The following is a 22,455-nucleotide window of genomic DNA, read 5'->3' as shown; positions in this document are numbered from 1 at the left end:
ATTGAGTCAAGAGCCATCATCTTCTCAAGTGGTTCTTGAGAATGTGCCAAAGACTACAATTGAGTGCATGGTCATTCTGTTGGTAGAGACTGTGAGTGGCCTCTCAGAAGAAGACAAGGATTTTGATGTGGAAATGATGCCTGAGTGCAATGCTGCTGTCATCACTTTTATCAACCACATTGGTAAGAAAGCATAAGGAATAAAATAATAATAAACATGCCTTACATACGTTGTTTGCAGCTATAGCACATTCAAATTCTTTAGAGCTTTTCATTGAGCAAGATGTGAAAAAAAGAAGGAGCTTTGGGGCTTTAGGAAAACATGACTGATTTAATCATTAAAATAATCACTTCTCACACAGCTAAAAGTTTTAAGGTAACGTAGAAGGAAACTAGGCATTTACATTGGACTGTACAGATGGAATGAATGTTTAAAGTTGTATTCCTTAGTATTGGTAGAGTGAAGAAACAAGCAGACAGTAGTTGAATTCCAGGCAGTCCTGTGAGAGTTTCCTCTGCATTATTAAATGATGGCACTCTCTGGTTTTCTATGATACATCTCTCATAAAACATCTGGAATAAGCATTCATGCTTTATTCACAAATGTAAAAAGTTGGAAGCCTTAGGCCAAGATTGGCTACACTGTTAATATTGTTACATTGTTTACTCACAAAAAGTTTATACAAAATAGTTTACTCACAAAAAGATTTGATTCTCTGAGGGGGATTGGAGGATCCATTGGAAGATATATGGAAGGTATTTTATCTAAACCGTTATACTCACTATATATGATTTTGGAAGTGGCTCTGTTTACTCTAGTACTGGTTGTGGTTGGTGGTTACACAGGCCTGGCATATCTGGTTGGCAAAAATCCAGCAGGTCCCAGAGAACAATAGAAAGATTCAGAAAACTAGTGACTGATTTTTTCAGCCACCATCTGGCTAGCCTTTGTGGCACGGTGAGACTTTATCATGTGTGGAATTCCAAAGTTCAATAGTTGGCATTCCAGTTAGGTTTATGAGAGATATTGTGAAGTGTTGCAAGTGCACAAAACAATGAGATAAATGGATTATTGGATGGATCTGAGCCAAAGTGGTTTCTTGGGTTTTACTAATTTAAGGAAATATTTATACATGTATATGAAAGCAAACGTCAGTTGATTATTGTGAATCAAATGGAACAGAAAAACAGATTGCACTTACAAAATATAATTTATTAAATGTGCATTGAATGCTTAACAATAAAATGTAATAAAACAATGGATTAAGCCATAGTCCTTAAAAAGGAAATGATAACAAAATACTGCCATTTGTTTATGACTCATACAGTTCCATTCTCTTACAGGAAAAGTGAACGAAGAAAAAGGTCTTATGGGAATCTAAAGATATAGTGTAGAATTACATTTTTATATTAGAAGACCAGGGTAGACCTTCCGCAGGCTAGAAGTCATTTAGCACCATTAAGACTCTTTTTGCAGTTTTGAAAGTCTCGTAGTACCTCAGAATCAAAATTCAACCAAAAAACAGAGGTCCTCTGCCTTTTGAGGGAAAATAAGTGCAGAGGAGTTGAAAATCCCTGTGTTGAAAAATGTGTGTTTATACATTATATACTTGAAATAATTTTAGTAGTTTAGTATAGTGGTTCAGGGCCTAGAATCCAGGAAACTCTGATTTTCTAATCATGGTCATGTGATCGCAGGAGACTGCAACTGATTGTGATTGCAGGTGTGTGTGAGGCAGTTGTAGCTTTCAACTGTCGTTAAGTAATCAGTTCTAAATCGAGGACTTTCTGTAGATTGCAGTTGAGCATACTTGCCTGATTAGAACAGCACCTTTTACAGGAAAAATAAAATGAACGGGGGTTAAGTAATCAGTGGCATTATCTAACATCTTTTTTTGGTTTATGTTTCAATTTTGTTTGCAGAAATAGACAAATTTATCAACGCATTCAACCGGTACCATAGGGTTCAGCAACAAAAGATTTCAGCTCGATCTTTGGAAATGCCTAAAAGCATCTTGGTTGAAAATATTTCCCCTGAAATTCCTAAAGACTATATTGTTATCTATTTTGAAAGCAAGAAGCATGGTGGTGGTCTGGTGCTGAATATCAGTTACACTCCTGAAGACAATTCTGCCATAATTACATTTCAGGAGAGCAAAGGTAATGCGTGGTAATGTGTGCGACACTCACTAAATATAATTTCGTTTGGTCAGTGAATGCAAAAGGCAAATAGGATCCAATTATTCTTGGCCCTGATGTATGTTTTAATGTGTAGTGATGGAACAAAGAGGTATAGGGTACATTTATGGAATATATCACTTCCTGTTTCAGAAACAGTTGGTCTCTCAAGACATTTGCTGGGTAACAACTGGGAGGAAGACAAATGTTTTGTTTATGGATTCTTGTGGAAATAGAAAAATAGACTAGGTAGGTGTTCTGTTGAATCCAGCACAGGTGGATTTTGTTTTTGGTTCTTAATCAGTGATTTCTGGGCCAGTAATTTTTCCAAGGACAGTCCTTTCCAATTCAGGGAGGTTTGACAGCTGCAAAGTTTTATAGTAGTTGCTTTATGGGCAGTTGTTGTGAAAATGGAAACGCAGGGAGATAATGGCTGTCCTTGACTAGTTCCAGTAATTGAATAAGAGGAGAGGGAAGCAGCAGCAGTGAAATAAATGTCATAATTGGAATCATACGTCTGGGAAAACGTCCCAATTCCTTGCAAAATCCACATCTTGATTCATAATTACTTTATCTAAAAGACTACAATATATAGAATATATATGCTGATCCCATTCCTGATCTGCACCCTCCATCTTTCTAGCTAAGTTCTGGGCTACAGGTAGTCCTTGATGTACGGCCACAATTAAGCCCAAAATTTCTGTTGTGAAGCAAGACAGTTGCTAAGTGAGTTTTGCCCCATTTAACAACTTTCCTTGCTACAGTTGTTAAGTGAATCACTCCAGTTGTTAGTAACATGGGTGTTAAGTGAATCTGCCTTACCTACTGACTGCTTGTCAGAAGGTCACAAAAGGCGATCACATGGCCCTGGGACATTGCAACCGTCATAAATATGAACCGGTTGCCAGGCATCTGAATTTTGGTTACTGACCATGGGGATGCTGCAACGGTCGTAAATGTGAAAATGGTCATAAGTCACTTTTGTCAGTGCTGTTGCAACTTCAAACAGTCACTAAATGAATGATTGTAAGTTGCGGACTACCTGTATTTGAGTGTAACCGGTTCTGCCCCCCACCCCCCATTAAGAGAAAGGTAGCTAAATTGCTGCCACCTGTTCTTCAATAGGAATGTGTCTCCATGAGTTGGAATCTGAATGGGGCAGAACAAAAGCTTCAAATAAATGGCTTCAGGTTTCTCTTTTAATTAGGCTTATCAGGCCCAAGTGATTGTGGGACATTGGAGTAACAAGGAATAAATAATATTTTATTAACTACAGCAAGGTCAATACTTCAGAAAGAAAACAATTAAATAAGATAGCAGGGAGCTTAGATCTAAGTGGCAGCCATTAACTTGTAAGATGAGGTTCCCCATCTGGACAAAGAAACATGGGAGGGAAATCAAATACCCCTGATGCTTCTGTTTCCCTTGCCAACTTTAACCACCTAATTCCCCAGGGTTTTGGGGCAGTTGCCATCTAGCCAATAATTTACCTGTGTGTGGGACAAACAATGATACTTTTCTTTCTCCCTGAATCCATACCAATGTCCTTGTTCTGAAAGAGGAGGGTTTAGAACTGCAGAAAGCTTAACTGTTATAATTGCTCAGTGCCCTACAATAAATTCAAATGTATTTTAAGTAAAAGTTGCAGGATAGGTTCGGTGGAGCTTTTTTTCTAATTGTGTTTTCCTCTCGTTATTTTTTTTTAAAGTTGTAGCTACCATCTTACAGCAAAAGCATTCTCTTATGAATGTCCCTGTTTCTGTTTATCCGTACTACGAAACTTTGGGAGCTGCCGTGTATGGGAAAGAAAGACTACAAATTAAGATGCCGGATCCATTCCCTGTGTCTATTGACCCCTATCACTGGAGGTTTCTACAGCAGAATTACTGTTTACTTCAGGAAATAACACGCGAAATGGCAGGTCATTGTTGTGAGATCAAATGGCCTTCCGAACTCTGTGGAAATCCGGAAATCATGGTACATCCTTCCCATGATTTGTCAAAGAGAAAACGATCTTTGGTTAAGATCTGGAAAGAAGATGCTTTAACTGTTCTTACACAGATCCTTTCACGACAGAAAGTTGTCAAGCGTGAAATAAATTCTGAATTGTGGGAAGCCATAAGAAACAGTCTAGTAAAAGATGACATTTTGATCATAACAGATGCTTCAAAGAGAGAAGTGGTTTTGGTAGGGGCAACAGGCAGTGTAAAGGAAGCAGAGGAAGAAATGAAGGTGCTCATAGAAAATGTTGTTAGAAAGATGGACAGAGAGAGATTGACAATAGAGGAAACCATATCAATTCCTGCTTGCAAATACGCCATTTTATACAATTGTGGACTACAAGAGAACGTTTGCTCAGCATATCCAGAGCTAAAGATTACTTATGACGCTTCTAAAGAACTTATAACTCTGCGTGGCCTACCTGCTGAAGTGTTTAAAATAAAAAGTGACATCCTTGAAAGAATGTCCAGCATGGTTCAGAAGCCTGTTGATATTAATTCTAATATTTTTGTTTTTCTTCAACATGTTGATAATGAGTCTCTGTCTCGGCTCTTATTCTGGACCAAAAAGATAAATGCCTACTATGAACTCAGTGAAAAGTCTGTACTACTGTTTGGAGGAATTCTTCAGGACCTTCACAGAGCTGAGGAGGAACTCAAGAAAGATCTGACTTACCAAACTATTGAACTGGAGGATTGCACAGTTACAAAAAAGAATGAATGGCTGGAACTAACAGAACAGTTGTACAAGGCATACAATTGTTCAAGTGAAACCATCTTAATTCAAGAACAGGAAGGTAAAATAGTCATTGCAGGTTATTTCAAAGAAGTGGCCATCGCCCGTCAAAAACTCTCTGATTTTGTTGACAACCATACATACATTCAGAGAAATATCAAAGCTAAGTCTGCTGCTGTTGTAATGTATATACAACAGGAAAAGAGCCCAAACTGGAATAATTTAAATGGACAAGGTGTAAAAATACATTTTGGTATACTTAGAAGTCGCAAAGTGATTTCCCTTGAAGGACCCAGAGTTGCAGTTCTGAAGGGAGTTGAGCTTTTTCATAACATTCTGTCTTCTCTCCATGCTATCAGCATAGCCATTGATAAACCAGGGGCCAAGTCATTCTTCAAAGAACGAGAAGAGTTGTACATTAATGGTGCAAGACAAAGGTTTAACTGTTTGATCAGGATTCAGGAAGGCACAGAAGAGGTTGAAGAAACTGGAGAAGATGGGAAAGGCTATGGAGAGGAGCAGCAGTCGTGCTATAAAGTGAAGCTAGAAAATGGTATTCTGGTAGTTCTTCTAAAAGCCGACTTGACCCAATGTTCGGCTGATGTTGTAGTCAACGCATCAAACGGAGAATTGATGCATATTGGTGGTCTTGCAAGTAAGCTGCTGGAAGCAGCGGGTCCAGAGCTACAAAAAGAGTGTAAGGACCAAGTGAGGCAACATGGAGCTTTGAAGCCTGGTTGTGTAACAATCACAAATGCTTGGAAACTGCCATGTAAACAGGTGATTCATGCTGTTGGGCCAAGGTGGCAAAGTGCCGAAAAAGAAAAATGTATACAGCTGTTAAAAAAATCTGTGAGGGAAAGTTTAAAGCTAGCAGACCGCTGCCAGCATAGCTCCATAGCTATCCCTGCCATAAGTTCTGGAGTTTTTGGGTTTCCATTAAAAGAGTGTACCCATTCCATTGTAACAGCCATCAAAGAAAGCTTAGAAGATTTTTCTGAGAACAGCTGCCTAAAACAGATTTACCTCATGGATATCAGAGATGATACTATTCAAGCCTTCTCTGAAACCCTAAATGAAATATTTGGGCCCTCACTTTCTACAACCTACCCGATTCCCAAAACTAAGCAATCTGCTGCAAAAATCCAACCAGAACCGGAAATGTTGATGACAGCTGAAGGCTTAAAAATACTGCTTCTGAAGAAAGGAATTGAAGAGGCAGCAGTAAGTAGACTATAGTTATTTTAATATAGAATTGGGAAGATTTTTTGCCTCCCGAAACCCCGCCTCACATGCCCCATTTTTGCCAAAAACAGACCCCTTTTTGCAGAGGGTTTGAGAGGCTTACAGAGTGCTCCTGGGGGCCGGGGAGGGCAGAAACTATTTTTTTTCTAGTTTTTCTCTTTGAAATCTTGGTGCGTCTTATACTCCGGTGCATTTTATAATCCGAAAAATACGGTAAATTCTTCTACATGCCCAAGAGATCTCTTTCTTTGTATCCTCTTTGAAGGCTAAGGCTGCACAACACAAGTTGTCAGTCTTTTTACTTATTCTTTTAATTCCAACAATCTTCACCTATTTACTAAAAAGATCTTTGGATATAAACTGGTAACAAAATGTTAGCTAGAACTGTATAGTTGAATCTGTAGTGGGAAAAAAAACAGGAATGGCTTAATATTATACAGCAAACGTAGGTAGGTAGGTAGATATATCATTGGACAATATTCTCCATATTGATTGGTAAAGGTTCAGAGATGCCTGTTGACTATCACAATTATGATTAGATGTTTTTAGTTATGCATAATATTTGTGTTTGCCTTTGTTTTGTCAGGATCGGTACAGGTTTGAGTCCTTTCAGTTTTAATCATCTATTCTAACGTGTCATTTTTAGACTGATGTGATTGTCAATAGTGTTGCCCGAGATTTGCAGCTGGACAAAGGACCACTTTCCAAGGCTCTTCTGGCCAAAGCAGGAGCAGAACTCCAAGTAGAGTTAACTCAAGAAGGTCAAGGGAAAGACATCAAGGAAGGATGTGTGCTCAAAACCAGCGGTTATGCTCTGAACTGCCTTCACGTTCTTCATGCTATTTTACCTGCTTGGAATCAAAGAAAGAAATCAGAAAGCAAGGTAAAGGTCTTTTTGATACCTTGGACACATAACTTGGTGCAATTATCACTGACCTTCACTAGAAATTTTGATAACCTTTGATACATTTTTGCACAACTGTTCAGTGATGCTGCTGCAATGAGAATGTATTTGTGTACAGGTAGTCTTCAACTTACAACAGTACATTTAGTGAGCGTTCAAAGTTGTAACAGCACTAAAAAAAGTAATTTAGGATTTTTTTCACACTTACAATCCCCTTGGTCACGTGATCAGAATTCAGAAGCTTGCAATATGACTCATTTATGACGGTTGCTCAGGATTGTCCCAGGTTCATGCAGTCAGCTTTTGTGAGCTTCTAACAAGCAAAGTCAATGGGGAAGCCAGATTCACTGAACAACTGTGTGACTAACTTAACAACTGCAGCGATTCACTTAACAACTGTGGCAAGAAAAGTCGTAAAGTGGGGCAAAACTCACTTAACGAATTTCTCAATTAGCAACATAAATGTTAGGCTTAGTTGTGGTCATAAGTTGAGAACTACCTGAACCTACTTTCAACCATTTGGCTTTGGATGTCTGTATCGTCTATTGGTTTGGGATAGTCCAGTATGATAGCACAATGTGCTGGCAAGTTAACTGATGGATACATCCTTTTTCCCGATTAGCGCAACTATATCCATGTTCCAATTTTTTTATTCATACCATTAATTTAATTAACACCAAGGCATATTTCATTGCAGACTAATCATTTAAAAATATTCTAAGACAATTTTATTTTGTGATCCCCCAGGATTTAGGGAGCATAATTGAGGAATGTCTAAAAGTCACTGAACAACTCTCCCTGAGTTCCATCACCTTCCCAGCTATTGGAACTGGAAATCTCGGCTATCCCAAGCAATATGTGGCTAAAATGTTTTTTGATGAAGTTTTCAAATTCAGTCAAGCTGAAAATCCAAAGTCCCTTAAAGAAGTTCATTTTGTGCTTCATTCCAGTGATGCCACCACCATCCAGGTATTTTTCTTTTATTTCGCTGCAGTCTCTTTGAAATGTGTTGCATTTCAAACATGGCTCCAGAAGATCCTAATTCTGCTGAGAACACCCTCAGTCTTCTTCAGCTTGTCTCATGCCTGTCTCAAAAAACATAATAAAAGGTTTTTACTGTTGCTTAACTATCTTGGACATTTAGCGTCCTGACAATACATTAGACATTGGCCTTGGAGAATCTGCTTTAATAAAGTTTTGTTTTTGGTAGAAAGCAATTCCTCTTCAAGTTTCATCTCTTTTCTGCAACCTGCCCTATATTGCGTTTCCTTCCCCTTCCTATTAGAACTGTGCTGTTTCTTTTAACCATCTGATCACAATTCTAAGAAAAAGATCTAATCATATAGAGCTGTACAATGCAATCAAATAAGTGGATTTGCAGGAATGTAAACAGTGTACCTCTTTTCAGGTTATTAAAATAACTACATCCTCTTCACGGTTGCTCAGGGTTGTCAAACTGGATTTCATTGAGGGCCGCATCCAGGTTGTGTTTGACCTCAGAGGGCTGGGGGGGGGCTCGACATCACTCATATCAGGGGCACCTGTGGTGGCCAAGTGATAAGGCAGGATTTCACTGAGACCCTCCCTCATTCATTATAATCTTCCTTCCTTCCGTCTCTTCTTTTTCCTTCCCTCTTCATTCTCTCACGCCCCTCCCCCCCGCTAAGCTCCATTTTCTCTGGCAGAGGCACTGTGGGCTGGTCCGTTGCTGTTTCCAGGCCAGCCTCATGGGCCAGATCTAAGGACTTCATGGGCCGAATCTAGGCCGTGGGCCTTGAGTTTGACACCCCTGCTCTAGCTGCTTCAAAAGCTGGTCCTGGCTGTCTGCAATTGTATGCATGTACAGCCACCCATTTCATTTCTGCCCAAGTGTTGTGAAGTTCTATCTCTAATTTGCACTTGCCTTGTAGTCTGTTAATTGTGTTTTCCCCTTTTCTCATTAGGCATTCATGGATGAATTAAACAATAGGTTAAGTGTAAGCCAAACAAGCTCTTCAGTGCCCAAAGCTTCATCTGAGAATTTTCAGCAGGGAAGTCAAGGTAAAACTTAATTGTGGGTCTTTGGAGGTCTCTGAGCTTGGTGGGTTTTTTTTTTTTTTAGCAGACAGTTTATTACCAAACTAGATAACATCTTCAGTGCATGTGTAATTAAGAAATAGAAATCTTTTGTGAAAAATGAGAAAGAATACAGTCATATAATTTTTGACAGGTTGCTTAATGACCATTTGAAGTTACAGTGACTCTAAAAAAGCTACTTACAGCCTGGATTTGAACCCCACCACAGTCATCTGGCCACATTTAGGGTGCTTGGCAACAGGGCAGGGTGGATTTGATTTAAATCAAGTTGATTTAAATCATACTTTTTAAAAAGCAACTGTCATCTCTGACCCGCAGCAGCTCCTCTTCTGATGCTACATAACTAAGTTCCATTTCATGCTGAATAAACTAAATTATTAATGTATCTTAAATAGAAAACTATCTTTAGATAGATTTTTACTCCAAAAGCATTTTATTAAAATAAATTTCATAAAAATAAAAAAAATCCGATTTAAATAAAAAAAATTGGATTTACATTTTTAAAAATCCATTTTTTATTTATTTTTTTAAAAAACCCATAAATTTTTATCCACCCTGCAACAGGCTCATATTTATGGCCATTTGCAGCACATGACTGATTTTTTTCACATTTTAACTGACATTTACTTATGGTTTCTAGCAAAAATCGCTCCATGGCAAATAATGAGTTTGCTTAACGACAATGACTGCTGCAAAAAAAAAAAAAAAAATCATAAAAATTGGGGGCAGTCACATGATGAACCCATTTTAGGGCCGCCGCAGGTTATGACCGATATTGTGGGCTCAATTATGGCTGTAAATCGAGGACCATCTCTATTCCAGTGTCACTGGGCACTCTGGAGAATATGAGGGGTCAGACATTTTCATGCCACAGAAGCATGGGCAGTTCATGGAAGAGGCTTTGGTACAGGGGCTGCAGAGGCACAGAAACTTCTTCCATTTTTCAGGATGCTAAGTGGGCAGCGAAGCAGAGCAGAACGCAGTTGCTTCTCTTCCCTCTTAAAGGGTGTGTGTGTGTGTAATGGTGTATGCAGTAGGCTGGGGCAGATGGGATGACTCATCAAATCAAAGCAGCTGCCTCCTCATATCTTTAGAGACCTCTCAGATTCTTGCCCTTCTAATGACCTGCTTGTTTAACTTCTGAGAGAGGGCTGATTTTAGACATGAGCTGGTAGATGTAGCTTGGAGTTTGAAAACAGAAAGCAGGTGTTTCCAATAATTGTGGCTTCAGCAACAGTAGATAAAGAGGATGAAAGGGGAGGCAAGGTCACAAAAGCCCGAAGTCTGTTCTTGCTAGTTTATAATACGCCAAAACCCATGGCCACAATTTAAGGCCTTGAGCCTTGAACACCTGGGAGGTTTCATCTCAAGAGATTGCCAGAGATTATCCAAATATTATTCACATACAGAATTATTAAACTTCTAACCATAATGAAATTCAGTTAATTTTATTTAATTGAATTTCAAAAGCAATTAAGTGCAAATGGAGGACAGCTTAATTATTGTTCTTATTCTATTGTTAGTTTTTAGGATAGGACACCTGTCATGGCACTTCAGAGCCAAGAAAACATTATAATACTCGTGCCTTAAATTAAGTGATGTCTAAATTGGACAAACATTTATTAAAATTTTAATTAAATCTGGAATTTTGTCATCTAGCTTAGCGTTCTGGCTATCAGCTGAAACTTTGTTGAATTAATGAACTTGATATATATATATATAGAGAGAGACACATAGAGAAGCATAGGATAAAAATTATGCAGCCACAGATGTTGGGAGGCAAGAATGCAGAATAAATGGATTTGTCTGCCTCAACCTCTCTTTTTGCCTTCTTACAGGTTTTTTTGAGCCGAGTTCAACTCTAAAATATGGAATTCTTAAAATGCAAATTGGCTCAGTTGAACTGCAACTGGAAGAGGGCGATCTTACTGAACAGAAGACAGATGCCATCGTAAACATAACTAATCACACGTTTAATCTCAGAAATGGTATGTTTTCAACATTACAGGCGTCCTCCCTCAAATTTTGTCCTAAAATTTGACTTGTTCTCTAGCTTATTTACTTTTGTTTGCTGTAGTTAAGTGTGCTTGGTGGTCCAGTTTTGGTGGGTGGGGTACAGGAGGGTAACATTATTTTTAAAAAGTAATAATCTGCTGAAAAGAGTCGCTCATCACATCAGAGGACTTCCTATGGTTGTACAGGTAGCCCTTGTTTAATGACCACTTGTTCAACAACCATTTGAAATGAGCCACTTAATGAGTTGTACTTAGGACCAGTCCACAAAGTTCTAACCATCCCAGTACTTCTGCAATCACATGACCACAATCTGGACACTCAAAACTGGCTCATTTTTACCGTGGTTAGAACATCCCTCAATCACGGCTGCCATTTGCACAACCTTCCCTGCCCACTTCGTGTAAGCAAAACCATTGGGAAAGTTGGCAGAAAAGGTCATAAGCCACGCTAGTAGTTACTTACACCGTCCCCTTTCTGGCAACGGCCACCACTGGCCTCTCCATACTCACGTGGAACTCCCTCCACCTGCCCAGTAGCAATTTACCTGCTTGCAAGCTGGCTGGGACTTGCTTAATGGCCTGTGATCCTTGCTTAACAATGGTAACAGGGAATGCCTGGATGCAGTCAGTTGATGTCGCATTTTATGACTCCCATTGCTTAGTGATGGAAATTCTGGTCCCAGATAACTATACTTAACCAAGGGGTAGCCTTTTTTCTTATTTCAGCTGCATTATTAGTGAAATTAACAAGTGATGCAAGTACTTTAAAGATGGGGAACTATCATTTATAGCAGGGATGTCAAACTCACAGAGTCACGTGACATGTTGTGACTTTTTCCCCCTTCGCTAAAACTGGGCATGGGCGTGGCCAGCGCATGACGCATCTGGCCCGCGGGTTTGACAGCTCTGATTTATAGGAACAGCCATGCTGAATTATGTCAAGGCTCATTTTAGCCCAATATTTACATGTAACCTCTTCCACTGTCGCTCCTGTAGCAATATTTGGAGGCAAAGTGGAGGTATAATTGAATTGCAAAATTAATAGCCCAGATAAAGCTGTTCCCCTGAAGTGTAACCATTCCTTGTTAACATCTATCCAGATTAGTAGCCATCATCACCTCAGGGAGTAATAAAGTCCACAGGTGAAATATTCAGCATATGTGAAGAACTGTTTTCTTTTATCTACATGAAATCTTGATATTTCAGGAACTGGCTTCTCATAGAGAAGCTTGTATACTGACCATTTGCATCCTGTTTTCTGAGGCCTGGGTGGAGATCTCTCTTCCACTCCTGAGAGCCAGAGTCCTCCTTATCTCTCTGCACAAAGGAGGAGCAAATTCTGAGTAGAGAAAGGCACAAAATAATTAGCAATGGACAAAGAATCCGTATGTTCCTTTATTTTCTCTGAAGGGGAGGGTTTCCTTTATGCCGACAGGAGGTCTTTAGGAGCAATTCACCATAAAGCCTCCATTGTGAATCCTGTGTGTTTTGAAATTGGTTAAGGCCTCATTAAACTCTCTCCCCTTTTTCTGTATGATCATCATCAAGAGGGCTCTTTCTTACCAACCCTATAAATGGAATTAATTTCTGGGTCATTGTGGACTCTGATCTGAAAAAGATTGTCCACACCCTCAAGAAAAGGGATGGAGTCAGAGATTCACATGTTGAAATGATTGTTCTTATTCAGTGTAAGCTTTAAATATAACCAGGCATGTTATCTCACCTGCCCAAACTGACTTATTTGTTTAAAAGGTGTTTCCAAAGCAATTATGGAAAATGCTGGTCCAGAGGTGGTGAAAGAATGTGATGATCTGGGTAAGGAACAATGTTTTTAATAGGATTTTTATGGCTTAATTGATTTTTATGGCTTAATCAATTTCAGGATACTTCTAAAGACAAGTTGTGGAAAATCAAATACATTGGAATTGTTTGTTCCTTGTACTTACATTGTGAACAATGTTTCATATCAATCACATTTGCCTACAAATGTATTAACTTTAAAATGTGTGTTTGCAGTAAGTAAAATAAAATGAAATTGTAGATATGGATTATGCAGGCAACAAAGGAAGGCATAAACTGATTCTATCTATTGACTAAACCACACTTGGTTTGAATTGCCATTTGTTGAAGTAGTCATACCGATCTGGCTGATACTTGCTAACCATAAACCCATAGTTTTGGGGTTTACTCTTTGTTTTCAGCCAAAACCAAACTAACTCGTACATCTGTTGCAATATATAATCCAGCTGTCTCAAATATGAAAATGTGTGTTCCTATTGATCCCGGGCTTGTTTGCTCCCTAGCTGACTTTTGTTTTCATTCAGCTTCCCAGCCACACAATAACTTCATATGCACTCAAGGAGGAAATCTGCCATGTAAAAACATAATCCATCTTGTGCACGGTGATGATATCAAAAAGCAAGTCACTCAAACACTCAAGGAATGCGAGAAGAGGCAATTTACATCTGTTGCATTTCCAGCAATTGGGACAGGTCTGTATCACTTTGTGAAAAATTGTATGAGTAGAAAGGGTCATAATGAAAGTTCTAGTAATAATAATGTTGTAAGGCTCACCTCATGTTGCATCATAATCCTAAGTAGCTAGTAGCATCACTGAGGATATTAAGTTTATATGTGAGCTGTGTCCTTGACCGCTGAAGACTAATTTAAATTTGGGGAGTCTATTTGGAAAATTGAGTGGGACTCAAAACTGAACTGCAGGCCAGTAGTTGATGTTTGTATCAAGGGAAGTGTATGTCATGGACAGTCAGAGTAACAATGCTAGGAATGGGTAGTGGAAGAAGAAGAAGGGGCAAGCAGAGAACACGCTGGCTTGATAACATCAAATCTAATACAAAGTTGACCAACGATTGAAAGAAGCTGTGCTTGACAGGATAGCATAGAGAGTGCTTGATTTTGAAGTCACCAAGAGTTGGACACAACTAAATGGTTAAAATAATAAAAATGTCAAGGGAATGGGTTGGGTATGTTGGGTTAAAGGCAAGACCTTGTCAAGGAAGAGTAACAGTACATTTTCAAGACTTGTGATCACATGGAAGAATCTTTTGTTTCCTTAGTCAGTCATTTTTGGATTGCAATTCTCCCAAACCTCTGATAATTAGCCATGTTTCCTAAAACTGTTAAGGATTGGAATCCAATATTTGGAGTTTCAAAAGATTCTTCCCCCTTGCCTCCCCTCCCAAAAAAGAAAGCAGTAGAGAACTTTTAGCTGAAATTTCCATTGTAAAGATATTGTACGATATTAGAAGAATTTTCCCTTCACAAGGAAAAGTGGGGTTTAGTAGTGCCCAGTGAAATAAAAGAGTTCGTTTGAAACACGCACTTTTTATTAACCCCGCAGGAGTTGCAAAACGCGATCCAGTTAGGGCAGCTGATAGCATGATTGATGCTGTAGTGGACTATGCAAGTACAACATCGCTCCCCGGGGTGAGAGAAATTAAAATAGTCATTTTCCAGCCGCACCTATTAGATGTATTTTATGCAAGCATGCAGAGAAAAGGAGAAACGACTAGTAAATCTGGTGGTGGTATGCGTACACCGAAATCCTTTTTCTCAAAAGTAGCAGGTAAGAAAATGTCTTCCATTTGGGTCTTAAATATTTGGCTGGCAGACGCATTAGTTAGAAGCACTGAATCCTTGAATTTGTTGATTTGTTACAGAATTCTTTACCACCAAAAAACCTGCTGTGGAATTAAAACCTGCCTTATTTTTGGAGAGAACGTTTGAGCCAGTCATTTTTCAGATTTGCGGTGACCACCAGAAAAACGTGGAAAATGCAGCGGCGTGGATTAAGAGCCTGATTTTAGAGTCCCAGAATGAATATATTATCTCAGATGAATGGATCTCAAACTTTGGAGAAGGCGAATATAAAAACCTGGAAAAACTCCAGAAAAAGTTGCACATTGCCATTAAACTAGATAGTGAAGCTTCTCCTCCCTCGCTTTGTATTTGTGGGCTAACTAAAGATGTCTTGCACGCCAGTACAGAAATACAGACAATGATCAGAAGGATCCGAGAGGATAGAGAAGAAAAATCCAAGGCAGAACTTCTGACAAACCTTGTATTGTGGCGGTATGAAGACAATGGGCAATATAAATCTTTTGACAGTCTGACCAATATGCAGATAGAAGCTGCAGCACAACATCAGAGGTTGCACGAGCTGACCATAAACAACAAGTGTTACAAAGTGGACCTTAGTAAAATGCAGGCTGTTGATGACCAGGGAACGTGCATTGCCCTTCGACGTGTTGCAAAAGTAGAAGGTGTGTTCTATACCTTGGCCAACATTTATGACTTCATTCTGTATCCTTCCTTCCGTCCATCCGTCTATGGAGATTCTCAATCATCCAGGTTGTGGTTGTCCCAAAGGTGCTTTTCCAAAAAGCAACTGGACTGTCTTGGTTTCTTCATTGAAAACATTTCACTTCTCATTCAAGAGCTTCTTCATCTTTCTTTCTTTCTTTCTTTCTTTCTTTCTTTCTTTCTTTCTTTCTTTCTTTCTTTCTTTCTTTCTTTCTTTCTTTCTTTCTTTCTTTCTTTCTTTCTTTCTTTCTTTCTTTCTTTCTTTCCCTCCCTCCCCGTCACCTTCCAATTACATGCCCCCTAATTTACATAGCCCTTGAATTTAGTTCCTCTCCACTAGATCAAATTGGCTGCCTGCTAGCATCCAAATTCTGTCACTGTACTGCAGACACCCTTTAACGATCACTGCCCCCTTCCTTTATTTGTTTTGCTTCAGATTGAAGTAGCTACCCTTTGCTGTATTTTAATGCCAGGTATAATGCAAGTAAAAGGGACGCGGTGGCTAAGACGCTGAGCTTGTTGATCGAAAAGTTGGCAGTTTAGCGGTTCGAATCCCTAGTGCCGCGTAACGGTGAGCTCCTATTACTTGTTCCAGCTTCTGCCAACCTAGCCGTTCGAAAGCACGTAAAAAATGCAAGTACAAAAATAGGGACCACCTTTTGTGGGAAGGTAACAGTGTTCCATGCGCCTTTGGCGTTTAGTCATGCCAGCCACATGACCACAGAGACGTCTTCGGACAGCGCTGGCTCTTCGGCTTTGAAACGGAGATGAGCACCGCCCCCCTAGAATCGGGAATGACTAGCACATATGTGCGAGGGGAACCTTTACCTTTACCTATAATGCAAAGTAATACAGTATTTTTACTTGATCCATTGCCCACGCCCCCATCTGAACAAGCAGTTGACAAACAGGTCATACAGTATTGTACCGTCTTGTCAGAGGACATAGATGCATGCAACCAGACATAGCTCTTGTTATCCATTCAGACATGGCTCGTAGAACTTCATAAGGATTAGGTGTTGTGAATTTCTCTATGCTGCATTTGAGAGCAAGGTTGGCACCACTAGGCAGAGGGCAGTCAGTCAGTTAGCAGCATCACTATCGAATTAGGCCAATTCCTTTTCGCCCAGACTCCATAGATAATTTGCTCTTGTTTTCCATTTCCCTCCCCTCTCCCTCCCCCCCCTCCAAACTGGATGTCATGTTGTAATCCAAGTTGTAAGAGATGTTAACACTGTTTTTACATTTGGCCTAATTTCTGTACTTAAAAATCGGAATTGGAAAGTGGCGATTTGTAAAGGTTTACGGAATTGTCTCCTATTCATTTTTACAAAGATAATCCGGCAACCGCAATTCCTGAAGAGTGGGATGCCATGGAGGAGACGATGCGTATTAAAGTGGTGGAGCTGAAACCAGAAATGATGGAATATAAAAAAGTCCAGGATATGTTTAACCTAACATGCAAGAATTATACCATTCAAAAGGTAAAGCAATAACAGCAACCAAAAAAAAAAAAAAAAAATAACTACCCCAAATCTTTTGTTCTGCTGCTTTGAATGACAAGTAAAGGCTTGTCTCCTTTAAGGCATTATCTCCAAAAGATGATGCCATCCATTCATTAAACACTAACATTAAATGTCCCAAAGGTGCTTTTTCAAGAGGCAACTGGACTTTCTGGTTTTTCTTTGAAGACATTTCGCTTCTCATCCAAGAAGCTGAGAGCTGAAGAAGCTTCTTGGTTGAGAAGCGAAACATCTTCAAAGAAAACCTGGAGTTGCCTCTTGAAAAAGCACCTTTGGGACATTTAATATTAGTGTTTAATGAACCATGACCTGGATGACAGAATCTCCATGGACACGAACATTAAATGCTTAGAAGAACTTGGATTTCTACTGTCCCTTTTACAGTAGTGTAAATACTCATATTGCACTCGGAGGGGAACAAGTGTCTTATGAAATTGACCAAGTATCAGAAGTCAACTCTTTTTATTACACTGTGATCTTAGAGCAGGGTAGTCTAAGATAATTACAGGTAGTCCTCGACTTACAATGATTTGTTTAGTGACCACTCAAAGTTAACAATGGTCCTGGCAAAAGTGACTTATGATCATTTTTCTCACGACCATTGCAGCATCCCCATGAATGCAGACACTTGGCAACTGACTCCTATTTATGTTGGTTGCAGTGTCCTGGGGTCATACGATTCCCTTTTGCAGTCTTCTGAAGCAAAGCCTATGGGGAAACCAAATTCACTTAACAACCGTGTTATTAACTGAACAACGGTGGTGATTCGCTTAACAGTGGCAAGAAAGGTTGTAAAATGGGGCAAAACTCAATGTCTCAACTAGGAACAGAAATTTGGAGCTCAGTTGTCATAAGCCGAGGACTAACTGTACTAGAAGAAAGTAAGGCTGTGTAGAGAATTGGATTCCATGGTCAAAACGCATGCATGGCATATTCACATACATTCCAGATGTCTTATGCCAGTGATGGCGAATCTTTTATCCACTGAGTGCCCAAACTGCACGCATGTGCATGCCCAAACTGACAGGTGTGTGCATGCGCAAACATGTGCCTTTGCAAACATGCGCAGCAGCAACCCGAAGACCATCTGGCTGGCGAGAGGTAGGGCATCCCAACACCGGCAGCGTGGCAAGAGGTAAGATTTTTTTCTTTCGTGAGCGTCTGTTTCATCATTAGCAGGGAAACAGAAGCTCACGAAAGAAACGCCACGGAGATCTGACCTAAGGCGATGGCACGTGTGCCAGAAGAGAGGGCTCTGCGTGCCAGAGGTTCGCCATCACGGTCTTATGCTCTTCAAATCCAGGCTGCTGCACAGATATAGAAAAGTTCTCAGAACTGTCCTTGGTCGAAGGAATTACTAAATGTAGTTTGCATTCTTGTTAGGTAGACATCCACCCTTGGCTTACGCTACTTCTGCAAAAGAAACTCCATCATTGAAGTACAGACCCTTTCCCTGGCAAACAGATTGACATTAGGAAGTAATTTGAATGCTTCACTGAAATCAGCTTTCTTTTGCAATCTGAAAAAATCAGTCTGTCTCCTCTGTGAGAGTCTTTCTGATATTTAGTAGTAGCGTACTTCTGCATGATCTAGAAGGGGCTGCCTAAAGAATTAGTGTTAGTCTGGCTCACTGAATTGGAGAATTCATGCAGGAACGCCAATGATTAAGATAGGACTAGAACAGGGGTGTCAAACTCACATCGTCATGGCAGCATAACGTGATGTATCGGGACTTTCCCCTCCTTCGCTAAACTGGACGTGGGCGTGGGCAGTGTATGATGCATCTGGCCCATAGGCCGGGAGTTTGACAGCCTTGGACTAGAGGAATGGGTGATGCTGCAGCTGTTGCCCTTTAATAGCAACTGTGTTTAAAAAAATTGGTTGGTTTCAACTTTTTGTTTAATTTATTTTAGTAAAGAAAAGTACCTCTGCTTGAACTGCTATTCTCCAAAGATCCAAATTGATTCTCCCCGCCCCCTTTTTTTTTAAGGACATGGCTTATTACTAATTTTTTCTCTCTTTTCATTTGCAGATTGAGAGGATACAAAATCCCTACTATTGGCAGGCATACCAAATAAAAAAGCAGGAGATGGATGTTAAGAACGGCAGCATAAATAACGAGAGGCTCCTTTTTCATGGAACAGCCAGTACATCCTTAACCCACATAAACAGCACTGGCTTTAACAGGAGTTACGCTGGATTGCATGGTAAATTGTGCTTTAAGGCTGGTTTTTGGTAGCAGCTGTTTCACAATTTGTCCTAAGCCCTGTTTGGTTTAACAGGTTTACTCAGCTTCAGTCCCCTGGGGTTATAGGCTAAAGTGTAACCATGATTTATGGACCACTGCAGCAGGGTAGCACAACATGCTAAGCCAAATCTAATCAAGCCACGTTACATCACAGCATAATTTGTATACATGATGGTGTGGGGAGAACAATTTTTTTTTTCTCCTGAAGCCTTTGCTGACCTTGGAGAAATTTGGAAGAAAAATGTGCTTGCTTTACATTCTGGCAGGAGTCCAGTACATTACCTAGTGACTTGGTCAGTAGTGAGTCAAATGTCTGGACACTAAAGATAGAAGAGGGGAATTCCCATGGAAAAGGAATGATCATATGACTCTAGAGGGGTTGATGATCTCCAGAATGACGCTAGATGTAGTCCAGGCAGGTGGAATGAGTAGAAGGTGCTTTCCGCATGCAGGAAAACATCTTTGTATCTGAGCCCAGAACTCCTAACTCCTAAGTGATTGTGCACTTGTTAAGCAAATCTGGCTCCCCCATTGACTTTGCTTCTCAGAAGCTGGTGATCGCACAATGCAACAGTCATAAATACATGCCACAGTTGCCCAGCACCTGAATTTTGATCACGTGACCATAAGGAGGCTGCAACGGTCGTAAGTGTGAAAACTGGTCACAAGTCACTTTTTTTTAGTCCAGTTGTAACTTTGGTCATTAAACAAAAGGTTGTAAGTTGAAGACTACCTGTGCAATTATCCATTCATGGTGGAAAAGTCAGGTGCTGAGATACAGTTTAAAGGGAGGAGCTAATGGAGGGTAATAGCACTTAGCAATAGTATTTCGACTTATATACCGCTTCACAGTGCTTTACAGCCCTCTGAGTGGTTTACAAAGTCAGCATATTGCCCCCAACAATCTGGGTCCTCGATTTACCGACCTCGGAACGATGGAAGGCTGAGTCAACCTTGAGCCACTGCAACTCGAACTGCCGAATTGCTGGTAGTGTCAGTCAGCAGAATTAGTCCGCAGTACTATGTTATAACCACTGCATTACCACGGCAGTCAGTGGTGAAATCTAAATTTTTTTATTACCAGTTCTGTGGGCGTGGCTTGGTGGGCGTGGCAGGGGAAGGATACTGCAAAATCTTCATTCACACCCCACTCCAGGGGAAGGATATTGCAAAATCTCCATTCCCACCCCACTCCAGGGAAAGGATACTGCAAAATCCCCATTCCCTCCCCACTCCTGAGGTGGTATTTTCCGGTTCTCCGAACTACTCAAAATTTCTGTTACCGGTTCTCCAGAACCTGCTGGATTTCACCCCTGACGGCGGTAATGCTCAAGATGACATGATGAGGTCCATTTATTGCAGATAATCTTGGTTTATCTCCATTTGTTCAGCGATCATTCAAAGTTACGGTGGCACTGACCAGTCCTCAACCATCCCATCTATTGCAGTGTCCCTGTGGCCAGATGAGCACAGGCCAGGCACTTGGGTGCCCAGATTGTGATTATTATGAGGATTGCAGCAAGCTGTGTCGCATGATCACCGTTCGCAGCCTTCTCTGCTGGCTTCCCACCAGCAAAGTCAGTGGGGAACCTAGCAGTCAAGGTTGCAAGGTACCCCACTAAATTGCTCCCCCTGCCTTTTCTCCTAAGGAACATACTATGCACTCCCACCTGCCTGTACTTTTGTAGACATACCTGCACCCGCTTGCCCGTATGCCAGTGAGCTTTGCCAACCTGTCCACAGTCTTTAGGCCTCTGCTCTTCCCCCCCCCCAACCTATGTACCCTCCTTCCTTTCCTTTTCTCAGACTCCTGCCTCTTCCCGCAGGATTATCACTATTTGATGCGGTCATACAATGTCGTTCCTTATTATCACATTGCTTAACCACAGCCATCCTAGTCTCAGTTTCCATCGTAATCTAAGGACTACCCATATTCGGAAAGTTTGTTTTTATTGAGGGTTGACTTTGATATAACCAATGTACCGTGTTTCCCCGAAAATAAGACCCTGTGTTATATTTTTTGAACCCTGAAATAAGCGCTTGGCCTTATTTTCGGGGAGGTCTTATTATTTTGGGGTGCATGGGGGAAACTAGAGGAAATAGTGGGGACCAGCTGCGCATGCATTTAAATATTTTTGGGGAGGGCTTATTTTCAGAGAGGGCTTATTTTAGTGCATGTGCTCAAAAGCCCGATTGGGTTTATTATCAGGGGATGTCTTATTTTAGGGGAAACTGGGTATTATTGGGCAAAGTGCCTTAAAGAGTGAAAAGATAGAACGCTGGTTGTTGCTGACTCTTTACACCTTTTCTTCCTCTTATAGCTGCCTATTTCGGAAATGGAACTTACTTTGCCGTAAACGCCTCTTACTCTGCCCACGATACCTATTCGCAACCAGATGCATCTGGGATAAAATACATGTACCTTGCCAGAGTGCTTGTGGGAGAATATTGTGTTGGGTCAAAAGGATTAGTCGTCCCATATCAAAAAAATGCAACCGATCCAACTGATCTATATGACAGTGTAACTGATCACCTGAAAAAACCCACTCTTTTTGTAATTTTTAATGACATCCAAGCATATCCTGAGTATCTCATTACATTTAAAATTTAACTAACCAAGTTTCCATAACTAAATGGAAACTAATAATGCAAAAAAAAAAAAAAAATTGAATGATATATTCATGTGCTTTTGTAAAAAAAAAAAAAAAACATGTCTGGATGAATAAAATAATGCGCTATTCAGAAGATATGAAACTTTCTTCCTTTTTTGTTAATGAAAGTTCAGAAGTTCCAGTTTCTTCAGGATGTGCCATATATTGATAAATTCAGACAAAATAGATGCAAGAAGTTAGGAAGGTTAACAATAACCATACCAGCATGCTAATGAATTTTCAAGAATAGTATGCTAATCTTAAAGTCAGTAACTTTTATATGGCATCAATCATTTTTAGATCTGTAACAAAAGGGGAGGGGGGAGCCTGTAAATGGATCACAGTGGGCCAGTAAGGTAGCAATGATGAAGATGCTGAATTTGATGGAAAACTTCACATTCAGATTCCCCCTGCCATTGTCGTTCAACTCTGCCTACCTCACAGGGCTGTTGTGAGGGTAAAATTCATGGAGATACTTATGAAAGCCTCCTCAGACACATGGAGAAAAGATGGAATGTCAATCTAAGAAATTAATGAAAATTAAATGCCTTGAGAAA

At 40.2% G+C, this 22,455-nt stretch overlaps 1 protein-coding gene across 1 annotated transcript; it reads left to right on the top strand.

The window, feature by feature from the left end:
- LOC139320410 (protein mono-ADP-ribosyltransferase PARP14-like) lies at nt 1-22,455 on the top strand. Its single transcript, XM_070948768.1, has 14 exons — nt 1-182; nt 1,923-2,159; nt 3,886-6,137; nt 6,805-7,041; nt 7,810-8,031; nt 9,006-9,102; nt 10,977-11,126; nt 12,906-12,968; nt 13,478-13,645; nt 14,515-14,739; nt 14,834-15,436; nt 16,812-16,960; nt 19,032-19,206; nt 21,569-22,455. The coding sequence occupies exons 1-14, from the start codon at nt 68-70 to the stop codon at nt 21,856-21,858; spliced, it is 4,983 nt and encodes a 1,660-aa protein (XP_070804869.1). The 5' UTR covers nt 1-67; the 3' UTR covers nt 21,859-22,455.

This window comes from Pituophis catenifer, unplaced genomic scaffold (genome assembly GCF_029215685.1).
Source record: "Pituophis catenifer annectens isolate HBS135680 unplaced genomic scaffold, rPitCat1.0.hap2 SCAF_1, whole genome shotgun sequence".
Taxonomy (NCBI): domain Eukaryota; kingdom Metazoa; phylum Chordata; class Lepidosauria; order Squamata; family Colubridae; genus Pituophis; species Pituophis catenifer.
Note: the sequence above shows the minus strand (reverse complement) of the source record. Positions and strands in the feature narration are given on the sequence as shown.